Source organism: Dendropsophus ebraccatus, chromosome 7, assembly GCF_027789765.1.
Source record: "Dendropsophus ebraccatus isolate aDenEbr1 chromosome 7, aDenEbr1.pat, whole genome shotgun sequence".
In the NCBI taxonomy this organism is placed as follows: domain Eukaryota; kingdom Metazoa; phylum Chordata; class Amphibia; order Anura; family Hylidae; genus Dendropsophus; species Dendropsophus ebraccatus.
The window spans coordinates 55,981,918-55,998,003 of NC_091460.1; the positions used below are offsets into that span (position 1 = coordinate 55,981,918).

Sequence of the window (16,086 nt, forward strand, 5' to 3'; positions counted from 1 at the left end):
GTTTCTCCGGGACATGGCTGATGGTTTCTTCAGAACATTGCTGATGGTTTCTCCAGGACATCGCTGATGGTTTCTCCGGGATATCAGTGATGGTGTCTCCGGGACATGGATTATGGTTTCTCCAGGACATCGCTTATGGTTTCTCCGGGACATTGCTGATGGTTTCTCCAGAACATGGCTGATGGTTTCTCCGGGACATGGATGATGGTTTCTCCAGGACATTGCTGATGACTTCTCTGGGACATCGCTGACGGTTTCTCCGGGACATGGCTGATGGTTTCTCCAGGACATGGCTGATGGTTTCTTCAGAACATCGCTGATGGTTTCTCTGGGACATTGCTGATGGTTTCTCCAGGACATCGCTGATGGTTTCTCCAGGACATCGCTGATGGTTTCTCCGGGATATCAGTGATGGTGTCTCCGGGACATGGATTATGGTTTCTCCAGGACATCGCTGATGGTTTCTCTGAGACATTGCTGATGGTTTCTCCAGGACATGGCTGATGGTTTCTTCGGGTCATCGCTGATAGTTCCTCTGGGACATTGCTGATGGTTTCTCCGGGACATTGTTGATGGTTTCTCCAGGACATGGCTGATGGTTTCTCCAGGACATGGATGATGATTTCTCCGGGACATGGCTGATGATTTCTCCGGGACATTGCTGATGGTTTCTCCAGGACATGGATGATGGTTTCTCCGGGACATGGATGATGATTTCTCCGGGACATGGCTGATGATTTCTCCGGGACATGGCTTATGGTTTCTCCGGGACATGGATGATGATTTCTCCGGGACATTGCTTATGGTTTCTACGGGACATGGCTAATGGTTTCTCCGGGATATCAGTGATGGTGTCTCCGGGACATGGATTATGGTTTCTCCGGGACATCGCTGATGGTTTCTCCGGGACATTGCTGATGGTTTCTCCAGGACATGGCTGATGGTTTCTCCAGGACATGGATGATGATTTCTCCGGGACATGGCTGATGATTTCTCCGGGACATTGCTGATGGTTTCTCCAGGACATGGCTGATGGTTTCTCCAGGACATGGCTGATGGTTTCTCCAGGACATGGATGATGATTTCTCCGGGACATTGCTGATGGTTTCTCCGGGACATGGCTGATGGTTTCTCCGGGACATGGATGATGATTTCTCTGGGACATTGCTTATGGTTTCTCCGGGACATGGCTGATGGTTTCTTCAGAACATTGCTGATGGTTTCTCCAGGACATCGCTGATGGTTTCTCCGGGATATCAGTGATGGTGTCTCCGGGACATGAATTATGGTTTCTCCAGGACATCGCTGATGGTTTCTCCGGGACATTGCTGATGGTTTCTCCGGGACATGGATGATGGTTTCTCCGGGACATTGCTGATGGTTTCTTCGGGTCATTGCTGATAGTTCCTCTGGGACTTCGCTGATAGTTCCTCTGGGACATTGCTGATGGTTTCTCCGGGACATTGCTGATGGTTTCTCCAGGACATGGCTGATGGTTTCTCCGGGACATGGATGATGATTTCTCCGGGACATGGCTGATGATTTCTCCGGGACATGGCTGATGGTTTCTCCGGGACATGGATGATGATTTCTCCGGGACATGGCTGATGGTTTCTCCAGGACATGGCTGATGGTTTCTTCGGGTCATTGCTGATAGTTCCTCTGGGACATTGCTGATGGTTTCTCCGGGACATGGATGATGTTTTCTCCGGGACATGGCCGATGATTTCTCCGGGACATTGCTGATGGTTTCTCCAGGACATGGCTGATGGTTTCTCCGGGACATGGCTGATGGTTTCTTCAGAACATTGCTGATGGTTTCTCCAGGACATCGCTGATGGTTTCTCCGGGATATCAGTGATGGTGTCTCCGGGACATGGATTATGGTTTCTCCAGGACATCGCTGATGGTTTCTCTGGGACATTGCTGATAGTTCCTCTGGAACTTCGCTGATAGTTCCTCTGGGACATTGCTGATGGTTTCTCCAGGACATTGCTGATGGTTTCTTCAGAACATCGCTGATGGTTTCTCCAGGACATCGCAGATGGTTTCTCCAGGACATGGCTGATGGTTTCTCTAGGACATAACAGATGGTTTCTCCAGGACATGGCTGATGGTTCCTCTGGGATATCGCTGATGGTTTCTGCAGGACATCGCTAACGTTTTTTCCAGGACATAACAGATGGTTTCTCCAGGATATGGCTGATGGTTCCTCTGGGACATCGCTGATGGTTTCTACGGGACATTGCTGATGGTTTCTCCAGGACATGGCTGATGGTTTCTTTAGAACATCGCTGATGGTTTCTCTGGGACATCGCCTTAGGCTAGGGTCTCCAAAATGTGGATGCAAAGCAACTGAAAACAGTGAAGACTTTCTGCTGACTGTTTTGGTATCTTGAGGGTAAGTTCACACTACAGAATCCATGTGGATAACTTCCCACAGATTCCGTCGCTCATACCTGCTCACGGCGGCGCGCATCTTCACCTGTCCCATAGATAACACTCTATGGGTGGGCGAATTCTGCTGTTCGCCGAAAGAAATAACATGTCAATTCTTTTGTCGGACAGCGGAATCCGCCCACCCATAGAATTGAGTCCATGGGACGGGCAGATATGCGCGCCACCGTGAGCAGGTAAGAGCTATAGAATCCAAGGAAAGTTATCTGCACAAATTCCGTAGTGTGAAACCACCCTAACACAGAGTTTCTTTTACAGCCATAGGCTACGACCACTTCAAAACAACAACCTTTATTTGGGCACGAAATGATGAATGTCCAACATGTGGTAAAAAGCCAAAGATCAAAATGGATGGTTTTGTTTTGTTTTTTTTAATGGAAACAAAAACGAAGTCACCCTAATTTTTGCGTCTGTTAAAAAAAAAATATTTTTTTGTTGTAATTGAAGTAAATGGAAAACGGATAAAAACAGATGCACACAAATGAATCCGTTTGTTTGTTTTTTTTAACCCAGGCTTATATGACATCTGTGGCCGTCATTTTGACGATGTGTGAACATAGCCTGAGGTTGTATTGATGGTTCCCAGACTCCCTAGGGATGCATCCAACTTCTTCAGCCCCCAGAATGGGAATGCTGAACCAGCACGCTCCAGTCACCCTCATCTCTAATTACAAATTTTAAATTAATCTAGGGGGGAGCTGTCAGACTGCGTTCACACTAGGAAATGCAATTCTACATCTGTTTTACAACCTCCAGTCCTGAACTGTCAATGCAGGTGACTGAATCTACCATTAGGCCAGGCCTTGTCTGTAATCTGTCACAATGCATCCACATTACACAAGTGTGACCCAGCACAGGAGCTTCTCCATACAATTCAATGCAGTTCAGTGGGGAAACCGGACATAAAATAAACGTTCACAGCACGAAACGCTTCAAAGTGCACATGAACGTAGGTGTGAACACAGCCATAGAGCGCTGCACGTCTAGCTTCCACATGGCTGCATAACTGGGTAAGTTCACCACTGAGCACTTAGTATAGGGATCACTGTGTGACCGCTGCCCATCAGTATACTACAGTAATGCAGCCCCCCGTCCATGTATAGCAGGGCAGCCCGGACTAGCACGTGAGGCAGAGGCAGTGCCAGCACACGGTCAGCAGCCTGCACGAGGCGCCGAGCAGGAGACCACGCCCCCGCAATCTCAGCGCCGCCCTGGGCATGTAGCCCCGCCCACCTTGTGATAAGTCCTGGACGCACAGCTGGTTGCCATGGCGATTCATCAGCGTTTGTCCCTGTAGACCCCGCCCAGTGGCAGCTCCGGTGTAGCAGAGCTGGGGATGTTGTCCTGTGGTCCTGTGCTCTGCGGTAGATATCAGGCAGCGCAGCTGGATGCGGCAGGTACTGGGAGGCTGAATATATAGGTAATACGTTATTGTGCTCTGGATGGAGAACCACAAGTGCCAGCAGGCTGCTATAACTTCTGCTGAGCCTGGCTGCAACCAGTGGCCCAGACTTATGGGATAGAAGTTTGGGGTCCTGGGCTGTTTAGTTGTATTTTTGATGGATTGTAGAAACTGAGAAGTTCTAGAAGCAGCAGCAGAGATCAGTGATAGATGGAGGAGAAGTGCAGACACCTTACCCTGGAGGAGTTGGAGAGCCCAACAGCATGATGGGAGTTGTAGTTTTCTAGCAGCTGTAAAGTTCCTTGACATGATGGGAGTTGTAGTTTTTTAGCAGCTGTAAAGTTCCATGACATGATGGGAGTTGTAGTTTTCTAGCAGCTGTAAAGTTCCATGACATGATGGGAGTTGTAGTTTTCTAACAGCTGTAAATTTCCATGACATGATGGGAGTTGTAGTTTTCTAACAGCTGTAAATTTCCATGACATGATGGGAATTATAGTTTTCTAACAGCTGTAAAGTTCCTTGACATGATGTGAGTTGTAGTTTTCTAACCCCCCAAAAATAAATAAATAAATAAATAAGGGGAGCCCTGACTATTCTGTTTGTGTCTGTAGGCTCAAATCACACCTGCAGTTTTCTGTGCAGTTTTTGATGCCAGCTGTGACAATGAGTCCCATCCCATGGTGTTATTGGGGTCAGTGTTAGTAGTTGTATATGTTCTCTCTTTGTATCCATTCCTGGTTTTATCACAAATGGCCAAAACACTGCGGGATAAAAGTGACCTTAGGGCTCATTCACATCGAATACTTTTCTGACAAAAAAAAAAAAAAAAGTATTGTAAGGGTATGTTCACATAGTGCAGATTTTCTACAATTGATTGTAAGTACATTTCTTTGTTGTGGTGCGGAATCACTGCACATTGTCTGCAACTGATCGGCAGTAGATCCTCAGCAAATCCTCAGCGTGTGGACAGTTTCAGACACGATTAAGCATAGGGACATTTTTTTTACACCCACTATGTGGCGGTTTTATCCATAGGTTAAATAAATGCAGTGTAAATGTCTGATTGTGTGATGTTTTTTTCAGAGTTAAAAAAAAATCTATGCAAAAAGTGTAAAATAAATGTAACACTTCTTATTAGTTATTGGCTTTTTAGAAAAATGAATTCAACAAAGTAATTTGTCATTTATTTTACTAAAGAGGCTAAACGCAGGTGACGAACGTGCACTGCCATATCTAATATACGGGTGTATATATATATATATATATATATATATATATATATATGTGTGTGTGTGTGTGTCCCAGCATGCAGCTAGCATTTAGCATGTTTTTTTAGACTTAAAAAAAAATAATTCTGACATCTTTGGTCCTTTTTTTTCTTCTGCTACGGTAAAAGACATAGTGCAGTTGCCAAACCAGAAGCATAAACTGCACAAAACAAGCCCCAGCACTCAATTTTACATGTGTTCCTTTAATGCTTAACAAAAACAAAAAAAAAGTCTGCTAAATAGTGTGCTCACGCCTAGTGATGGTGTCCGGTATGTAAGGCATCCAGGGCTGCCGTTATTTCCATTGTTCTGCTGCTGTGATGGAACAGGGTCACAGAGAAAAACCTCAGCAGCATGAACAGATCAGTTTTGTAGCCCATAATGGGGAGCCAATGGTAATCTATGGGGCAATAAATATCTAGGCATTCTAATTGCTCATTGAAGTCAATGAAGAGGGACTTAAATATGCCTAGAAGTCACCCATGAGATTTTCCTGAAGCCATTTAATCAATAATACATGTATTTTAGATCCATATTACGTATATCCATATAGTGAAACAGGCCGTAACTCATAAAGACCAGAGGAAAGAAGAGAAAATGGGAGTAGCAGATACATGGAACAAAAACTGCCACTGCCCCCACAAACCCATCCAAGGTGAAACATAGAAGATGAAGGCAGATGAAGACCACCTGGAACATCTGGTCCGCCCATATATCATTTCCTTTATTATCCTAGGATAGGTATATTGTATGTTTATTCCAGACAGGGACGTTCATGGGGCCTGGCCACTTGATTAGTTGTGCCATCTAAAGGCACTGCAAATGAGCGCTGATCTCACTGATCAACACTCGTTTATGGCCACAGACGGACAAAGATCATAGAAACATAGAAGATTGTCGGCAGAAAAAGACCACTGGGTCCATCTAGTCTGCCCTTTTAGTATTTTCTTTCTTATTATCTTAGGATAGATATATGTCTATCCCAGGCGTGTTTAAATTATGTTATTGTAGATTTACCAACCACCTCTGCTGGAAGTTTGTTCCAGGTATCTACTACTCTTTCAGTAAAATAATATTTTCTTACATTGCTTCTGATCTTTCTCCCAACTAACCTCTCACTGTGTCCTCTTGTTCTTGAGCTCAGTTTTTTACTAAAAACACTCCCCTTTTGAACCTTATGTAGTCCTTTAACATACTTAAAGGTTTCAATCATGTCCCCCCTTTCCCGTCTTTCCTCCAGACTAAACAGATTCAAATCTTTAAGTCTTTCCTGATATGGTTTATGCCTCACACCCTCCACCATTTTTGTAGCCCGTCTTTGGACCTGTTCTATTTTATCAATGTCCTTTTTTAGGTGAGGTCTCCAGAACTGGACACAGTATTCCAGATGTGGCCTCACCAGAGCTCTATACAGCGGGATTACATTCTCCCTCTTCCTTCTGGTTATACCTCTAGCTATACAGCCCAGCATACGATTTGCTTTCCCCAGCGCCTGGTTGCACTGGTGACTCATTTTAAGGCTGTCAGAAATCATTACCCCTAAATCCTTCTCTTCTGAAGTCTTTTTCAACACAGTACTGTCGATGTGATACTCGGATAGAGGATTCCTCCTCCCCAAGTGCATTATTTTACATTTGGAAACGTTGAACTTTAATTTCCACTGTTCCACTTATCTAGCAAAGCTAAATCATTTTTCATATTACTGACACCTCCAGGAATATCAGCCCTATTGCACACTTTTGTGTCGTCAGCAAACAGACAAACTTTACCTACCAAACCTTCTCCTATGTCACTTACAAATATATTAAAAAGAATAGGACCCAGAACAGACCCTTGTGGCACACCACTTGTAACCAGTCTCTGCTCGGACTATACACCATTAACAACAACCCTCTGATATCTATCCTTCAGCCAACCACAAATCCACTGAACTATCCAGGGATTAAGTCAAATTTTCTCCAACTTCTCTATCAGCTCTTTATTGGGGACCTGTATCAAAAGCTTTGCTGAAGTCCAGCTGGTCATGTAAAAAGACCCTACAGGCATACAGAGCACAGGAGAAGACCGGGAGCATGAAGTGAAGATTTAACTGTTTGGGCAATTGTCAGCCCTTGGCCGTGCATTGCTATTACACGTTGCAATGAGCGGTCGGCGGCTGATGATTTTAGGTCTGGGCCTAAAAAAACAATCAGCTGATGACTGTTTCATGGGCTGATCATCGTCTCTATTACACGGCCAATTATCGCTCCGTGTAATAGGGCTCTTAGTCTTTTACTTAGAGCAGAGTGGCAGTCTACTACAATTACAATAATTCAACAGATGGCTGGAGCTGGTGATCATCCCTGAGGATGTGAGATAGTAAGTGGGCTCCCAGATATTATAATCCTATCTAGCTCTTGGGTAATGCACTAGTCCACAGATTTTTACCTCTCCTTTGAGGTTTGTTCCTAGCAGATTCCCTATAAAGTACTTTTGGAAAATTAATGTAATTCGTCAGCCATAAGGTGTAAATGTTGGGCCTGGTCACAAGTTACTGTGGTCCAGAAAGGAACATTGTATGTTGAAAATATAGGAGGGCAGTTGTGGCTCTCTAAGCTAGTCTAGACTGCTTTTACTATTTGATGGTTCTGATTTCCTCTATAGAGGTATAGAGCTAACCTTTTCAATATTCCACACCATGAGCCCTGGATTTTTCGGCCATGTTCACATGTAGCATACAGTATGTGCAAATAGAACAGTACAATACAAGTGAATACGGTTTTTAGAGAAGTAAATAATCTTATAGAAATCTTCCACAGAATGCAGGTGTTCATTTCTTTTTGACAGCACCCAGTTTGGTTGGTAAATAGCCACAGGGCGGAGATTACATATGGGGTAGGGTTCATTATGTCCTACTGAGCTGCAGTATACCTCTACTACATATACTATACAGCCTTTTACCTGTACAACATGTACTGTACTACCCTCTACCTGTACTACATGTACTGTACTGTCCTCTACCTGTGCTGCATGTACTGTACTGCCCTCTACCTGTGCTGCATGTACTGTACTGCCCTCTACCTGTGCTGCATGTACTGTACTGCCCTCTACCTGTGCTGCATGTACTGTACTGCCCTCTACCTGTGCTGCATGTACTGTACTGCCCTCTACCTGTGCTGCATGTACTGTACTGCCCTCTACCTGTGCTGCATGTACTGTACTGCCCTCTACCTGTGCTGCATGTACTTTACTGCCCTCTACCTGTGCTGCATGTACTGTACTGCCCCTACCTGTGCTACATGTACTGTGCTGCCCTCTATCTGTGCTACATGTACTGTACTGCCATCTACTTGTACTACATGGTCTGTACTGCTCTCTACCTGTACTACATATGCTGTACTGTTCTCAATATCCACTACATACTGCAGTCTGCCTCTACTGCATGCACTATACAGCAGTCTACCTGTACCACTTGTTTTATACAACCCCATTTCAGTCTACCTCTAGTACATATAGCATGCAACCCTCTACCTGTACTACATATACTATAATGTAATGTTCTATACTTTCCTCCACCTGTTCTATATGTATTGTACTATTCTTTACATATAGTACATATACTATACTGCAGTCTACCTGGACTACATGAATATTTTAGCATTAATATTAGCATTATAATAGACTACTTTATATACATTACAACAAGTATAGCATTGCTTAGAACTACACTTTTAGATGTCATTAGCTTAGTCAGCAATTTGTTCCTCTACTTTTTAATTTCCACTGCAAGCTTTATAGAGCAGAAAAAGGAATGTGTTTTTAATCCTGTTTGCTGCCATCCCATTATACCCATGGTATCTGACAAAATGTATGCGCTATGACATTTATGGGCCTTCAATTTCATTTGAAATCCCAATCACAGCTGTGACAGTGAAGCTGCAAGTACCAATGTCAGGGCGAACTGTAAATCTAGGTGACCTGCCAGCAAAGCAGCAAGTGTAAATCAGCTTTCCACATGAAGGTTTTCTAGCAGAGAGTTTCACATCAAATGTGAGTTGAATAATTTCAGTGCTGTTTATTAAAAAGGTTACCAGGGCATCCCTCCGAGTAAGGGCTCCAGCTGAGGAAACTGATGAAAAAAAAGTTTCCTGGAACATAATAAAGTGTAATGAAGAGAGAGATCAGAAGTTTCTTCTTGCAGTTTTCCTACTGGATACAGACAATAGGTTGACTTTTCCTGTTTTCTCTAGCTAACTTGTGAACTTTGCTATATAGACTGGAACAGAATTAGCAGAGTCCCATCTTTATAATGCATGGGGCAGGGCCGTATTAACAGCTGCTGCTGCCCTAGACACTAAACCTGAGGACACCCCATCTTCACTCACCAATTAGCATCAGGATTTTCTAGTTTCTGAACATCATAGATCTAGATAAGATAGGATTGGAACACTATGGAGGACATTTATTAAAGAAGTCCGGCCATTTAAAAACAGCAGCCAGCAGGGGCAGGGGGGAATGTAATAAGGAGTCGTAACTTACCTCTCCCCATTGCCCCCAGTGGGACCGGCCACGGAACACCAATGATGTCACTACTCAGTGAAAAATTCCTGTGCCGGCTGATGGATAGCCTGCTGTGCCAATCAGTGACTGGAGTGGACTCCCGCCCCAGTCACTGACTGGAGTGGAGTCCCACCCCAGTCACTGACTGGCTGAGCGTCCAATCCATCAACCGGGTTGTGATGTGTGCATGATGTGTTACTTTTCCCTTTTCTTAAACACCCCCCTTGAGACCAGACTTCTTCTTTAAAGGGGTTGGCCACTTTATACTAAAATTGCTTAGTGTACAGTATTGGTAAGCGTACTTTTACACCCCCCTCCTCCAGGATGTGCTGCCCTGCTCTGTGGTGAGTCTGTCCATAACAGAGCTGACATGAAGGAACAAGTAAAAGGACCCTGGTTGACCTCAGGGAGATCAACCAAAACATTGCAGAGACACCATCACGTGTCTTGACGTCAGTGTATCTAGGACATTGCCCCCTGGGAAATTAAATATACTGCGGAGACACCATCACGGAGACTCCATCCGCCCAGGGTCAACAAGCGTCCTTTTGCATGCACTTACTAGGCATTGCTCCCACTAGCCAGAAACCTACTCCACACTGATGAGGGGCAAACACCCCGAAACAGCTGTCTGTGGATGGATACCTTGCTTGGGTGGTTTCCTTTACTAGAAACATTCCTTAGCTTGGTGGTTCCTTCCCGGAGGAAGGTCTTGACGTTGAGAAACACGTGATGGTGTCTCTGCCATATTTTTGCATGGAGGAACAAGTGACCATGCCACGCCCCCCATTGTCCACCACTTAGCCTGTATATATCTATGGAGGAAACTGGGGGTGGGGCATGGTCACATGCTGCTCCATGTTGGCCATCTTATGAAGCGACTCACCACAGAGCAGGGCAGCACAGCCTGGTCTGATTTTAGCTCTATGGGGTACACAGGGAGGTCCTGTCAGTATTTGCCATGAGTACACTTACTAATACTGAACACTGAACTATTTTACTATAAAGTGGCCAACCCCTTTAAGTCTGGAGTTTCCAGTGCCACGCTTAAAAATGTCCTCGCAATGCCGAGGCTCACTTTATTAATGTAGAGGTGCAGTGCCTCTCCATAAATCCTGTGCGCACTAGAGTCCTTCCTTGTGCGCACACAGTGAAACCTATGACAACTCAGAGCTGGCATAGGCTTCTGTAACATTTTTCCGGGGTGGTGCAGAGGGGACAGATGCAACAAATGTATACGCACAACAAGCCAACAAGCGTTTGTGAATAAATGTATGCACATCTAGACCCTCAGCACCAGAAAATTGCAGGTACGCCAGATCATAAATGTCCCCCCCCCCATATGTACATATACAGAAAGGGGAGGATTTATCATCCCCACTAAGTACATCAGCAAAAAGTTGGCAAATTTTGACATATGAGGCTGCGTTCACACTACGTATATTTCAGTCAGTATATTTCAGTCAGTATTGCAACCAAAACCAGGAGTGGATTAAAAACACAGAAAGGATCTGTTCACACAATGTTGAAATTGAGTGGATGGCCGACATTTAATGGCAAATATTTGCTGGTATTTTAAAACAACGGCTGTTATATTGAAATAATGGCAGTTATTTACTGTTATATGGCGGCCATCCACTCAATTTCACCATTGTGTGAACAGAGCCTTTCTGTGTTTTTAATCCACTCCTGGTTTTGATTGCAATACTGAATGAAATATACATATACTGACTGAAATATACGTAGTGTGAACGCAGCCTAATAATGCATACATTACCTAGCAGGGCTTCTTGTTCGCTCCGTCTTCATCCCGGTCCCTCGCGCAGCCGCAGCTTCGGTGCCGCCTGACTGAGCTGTCAGACCACTCAGCCAATCACAGGCCAGGACCGCCGTGGCCAGTGATTGGCTGAGCGGTCTGACAGCTCAGTTAGGCCGCTCTGGAGTTGATGCTGTGAGCGGGACCGGGATGGAGGAGAAGCCCTGCTAGGTAATGCATGCTGCAAGGGCTGCAAGGACATCGGTAACGATGTCCCTGCAGCTCTCGCTAAATGATCATCGGGCCGTGGAATAGGCCCAGTAAACGAGCGCCGATCTAGCAGATCGGCGCATGTTTACATTATTGATCGGACCGTGGAATAGGACCCTTACTGAGAGGTGTGTGCCTCTCATTTAATCTGACGTGGGACATGGGGGCAGGAATTTAGATAAGAACGGCGTACACATATGCCAGTCATAATATTTGCCTCCTTAAAGGTTCTGTGTGCATCTGCCCTTTCATGTCATAGTCCGGTGGGTCAAGGGGCTGTACTTGGGCTATTTTATAGTAATTTATTAATTTGACCATCCACTCCAATTCATTGCAGCGGCCATAACGAGCACACACCCTGTTTATAGGGGTTGCATATTACAGAAATCCATTTTCAAATGCTCTCCTGGTCTCTGCTAATAAAATAATGGAGAATTCTCCTCTCAAAAACACAACATTGGAAGACTGGTATGGCCAGCCCTAGACTTGGGTTCCTGGGTAAAGAAGCACTGAGACTTAATTTTTCCAGCCATAAACAGAGCAATTGTCTGAGTATTCTCTTGGGTCTTCTGTATATTAAATCTCCATGATATATTACATATATAGTGCATTACTTCTTCCTGTAAGGGCGCGGTCTTAACGCTGTGGTCCTCCAGTCTTTGCTGAGAGTTGCAGTTTCCCAGCAGCCGGAGAGCCACAGCTTGGAGGTCACCACTATAAGGTCAGGTTGTATTAACTTTCCCATTCTACTTTTTTAGGCTCTTGCTAATCATAAATATGCTGAATCTCCGAAATAAGTTTGACCTTGACGTGTCGAGTCAGCCGGCTCCAGAGAAGATGTCGGAGTTCATCCCTAAAGACTCCACTTTACACAGCACGTCCTGCCCGACCGAGCCAGTAAGCTATCCAGATCAGGTATTCATCAATGCTGCCAAGATCTTCCAAGGTATTCATCGAAAGAAACCTCCAGATAGAACCCTGGTGAACTATGGTCCTGACGTTCAGCTCACCACACCAGAGTTCAGGGATGAAAGGTCTCAGCGCTGGGCTTATGAACTGGCTTTCAATACTCTGAAATGTGAGTCTCACTGGTAATAAATATACTGTCTGAATTGATGCCTATTTCTTGTTAATGCCAGACGTGGACTCTTTATTTTATTTTATCACAGAAGAGAACACTATTATCTAGACATACCTATATATACATGATAGTCTTGTGTCCTTCCATAAAATATAAAACTAAAGGGAATCTGTCAGCTGGGAGTGATGCATGGAGCTAACCGCAGTGCTGGATAGCTCTTATGCTTATAAAACCAATGGTGTCTTTGCTGGACCTGGTGGTAAAATCATTCTTTAGAAAATCACCTTTTTCTGTTCCATCCAAGGAGGCTAGAGGGGACAGGGATGGGGGAGGGGTGGGGTAAGAAGGCGTGCCAAGATGTGGCACTTTAACAGTTTAGAACCACCCCTTTGACTCTTAAATTATACAGAAAAAGGCTGTTTTCTAAAGTTTTGTTCTAACATCAGGTTTAACAAAGGTACCAATTGTTTTATTAGCCTAACAGCCACCAGCACTGTGGCCGGCTCTATGCATCATGTACAGCTGACAGATTCACTTAAACAGACAAAGTATGTTCAGTGGGATTCAGTGTAGTAATTTAGTGAGTACTTCATATAGTGAGGCATTCATACAAATCCAGCTCACCTCCTACCTCTGTGTAGTATTTGCTGCCGGGCATGGACCAGTGACCTGGAACACATTGTAAAGAAGAACAACACCAGCATAGTAAATAAAATCCTTCACCTTTGTTAATATTCCTTTAAGATCTAAGAACACAAGACACAACGTGTGGTATGTTCATTTATACTTTTCAGGCTGGTATTGTGATGTGGATATCGTCTGGACCCCTGTATATCTGCTGACATTATTCATTAAAATGTTGAGGGATGTGCCACAGACTCAGTGGTGTTGATCTAAAAGTCAGTAGAAAATAAATGGCGGCAATCATGCAGAACTAAGTCTATGTCTATACTGGTAATATGTTACAGCAATCTTTTCTAAAACCATAGAAACGACCATTTGTCAATGTAGTGTTAGCTTTTAGCATGTTGCTCTATAGTGCTTGTCATTTATAAAAAAAAATCTATTCAGGTCATTGAGTGTTTGGCACATTGCATGAGAATCCTATGATGGAAGTCGGGAGGCATCAGTGCATATATGTAATCGTAATGTGTCCCTTTTAAGATGGATATTTTTCATGTAGAGGATTCTATGACATGTCCTTATAGGCTTATCCAAGAGAGTGCTGAGAGTGCCCACTATACAGTGTAGCTATTCAATAGCGAAATACGACAGGTTGGGGGGCACAGTGGTCCAAAACAGTTAACAGCACTCCTCAGGTGTATAGATGTTCAAGAGGCACAAATCCAGAAACAAGTTGTGGACAGTTTGATGCCAAAAGGTGAATTTTAAAGGGGTTGGCCATTTTATATTAAAATTGTTCATTGTACAGTATTAGTAAGTGTAATCGCTGCACTTACTGACAGCAACTCCCTGTGTACCTCATAGAGCTAAAATCAGACTCCCCTCCTCCAGGCTGTGCTGCCCTTCTCTTTGGCGAGTCTGTCCATAAGATGGCCGACATGGAGGAGCATGTGACCATGCCCCGCCTCCAGTGTCCACCACTGAGCTTGTATTTTCCTATTGAGAACAGTGGAAATCACATGCTCCTCCATATCGGCCATCTTATGGACAGACCCACCAAAGAGCAGGGCAGCCCAGCCATAAGGAGAGGAGTGTGATATTAGGTCTATGAGGTACACAGGGAGCTGCTGTCAGTATATACACGGAGTACACTTACTAATACTGTATACTGAACTATTTTACTATAAAGTGGTCAACCCCAAATATAGACATTGTAAGGCTATTTTCACACGTTTTTTATTTTTTTTGGCTAAATTTTAGGCGTCCTTTTGGACGGACGTTGTTTTGAAGCAACAATTTCGCCATATTATGCAAATTACGGCTGCAGTTTGCATAACACGCATGTATTGTCACTTTGAAATGACTGCTATCCAAAAAGATGCCTGATAGACGGTGAACAAAGCCTAAAGGGAAGTCCCATATTCAAGACCGCTCCTGCCACTGTAGAAGCAGCCCCCATTCTGCAGCCACATACCACCCTGGTAAAATCATCTGTTTGCTAGGAACGTCCCAGGAGCATCAGCCGATATACTTCCACATATATGCCCAATTCACATTCATCTAGTTTACATCCATGTAGTAAGCTATTTGTATTACTGTGACACCAGGAAACCGTGTCAGTGTACAAATAAAACCGGCTGTTCACATTAGGAAAGCAAACAGGTGAAGTTGTGCAATGTTTTGTGCACATATTGATCTAGGTATTAGTTTACCTTCCTGCTATTTACTCTGACTAGTTTGTTACTAGTGCTCTGATGTCAGTCCCTATACGCTCTTATTGTTCTGACTTGTGAAGTCTTTGAACCTTTGTTGCTGCACTAATGGCATCCTCCTTGAATGTTGCCAGCGTCCTTATGTTAGACATCCTTATGTTACACGTGGCCACTTATGCTCCTAGTTTTCCATGTTATTTGTTACACTCTCACCTTATGTAACCAGAGATCCCTAACATATTACAATACAGGTAAGTTAAGGTCCTGTTGTATCATGGTTTTACTACCTCTAATAAGGACTATGCATCCACAAAGCTAATTTAATTCACACATCACATTCTTGTGCTTATCTTAGCTATTTTCTAGATTATTATTAGAGATGACTGTATCCATGGTTTCCTGGACTCCCTAGGGCTGCATCCAACTTCTTCAGCCGATCAAATGTTGCATGATCGGACTTGAGCATGCTTGAGTTGCACTCATCTCTAGTGACAACTTATCCTTTTATAGAGACATGTGTCTGTATTACTTCTAACTACCTTTTATCTTTGTTTTACTACACCTTTTATTTGCACTTTATACTGACGATATTTTATTCACCTGACTTTCCAAACTTTAAAGTAAAATTCATTAAATCATATGGCTCATTGTTCTCTTACATAGTAAAGCTATGTTCACACAACGTATATTTTCGTAAAATCACGGCCGTTGTTCATTATTACAAAAATATACGTTACCTTTCCATCTATGGGGTCCCGGCCGGAGCATATACACTAATATACACTCCGGCTGGGATCCCTAGCGGCGCCACAAACAACTGACATGTCAGTTTTCCGCGGCCGCTATTCATTGAAAACCCTGTCAGTGCACACTGTGGAGCGAGCAACTCTGGCCGCTTGCTCCAAAGCGTGCAGTAGAGAGTTCTGATGCGGGCGCGCACGGATGCAGTACTAGCTGGGATGATCTTTTCAGAG

At 44.1% G+C, this 16,086-nt stretch overlaps 1 protein-coding gene across 2 annotated transcripts in view; it reads left to right on the forward strand.

Annotated features, from left to right (window-relative positions):
* The first annotated feature begins 3,654 nt into the window (after positions 1 to 3,654).
* Positions 3,655 to 16,086, forward strand: part of NSUN7 (NOP2/Sun RNA methyltransferase family member 7) — a 40,284-nt gene continuing 27,852 nt past the window's right edge. The window contains exons 1-2 of one of the 2 annotated variants that reach the window (XM_069976497.1): positions 3,655 to 3,877; positions 12,454 to 12,773. In XM_069976497.1, coding sequence (XP_069832598.1) covers positions 12,473 to 12,773 — 301 coding nt within the window. In that variant the 5' untranslated portion in view covers positions 3,655 to 3,877; positions 12,454 to 12,472. The remainder of the gene's footprint in view (positions 3,878 to 12,453; positions 12,774 to 16,086) is intronic. The other variant, XM_069976496.1, reaches the window with a different exon arrangement.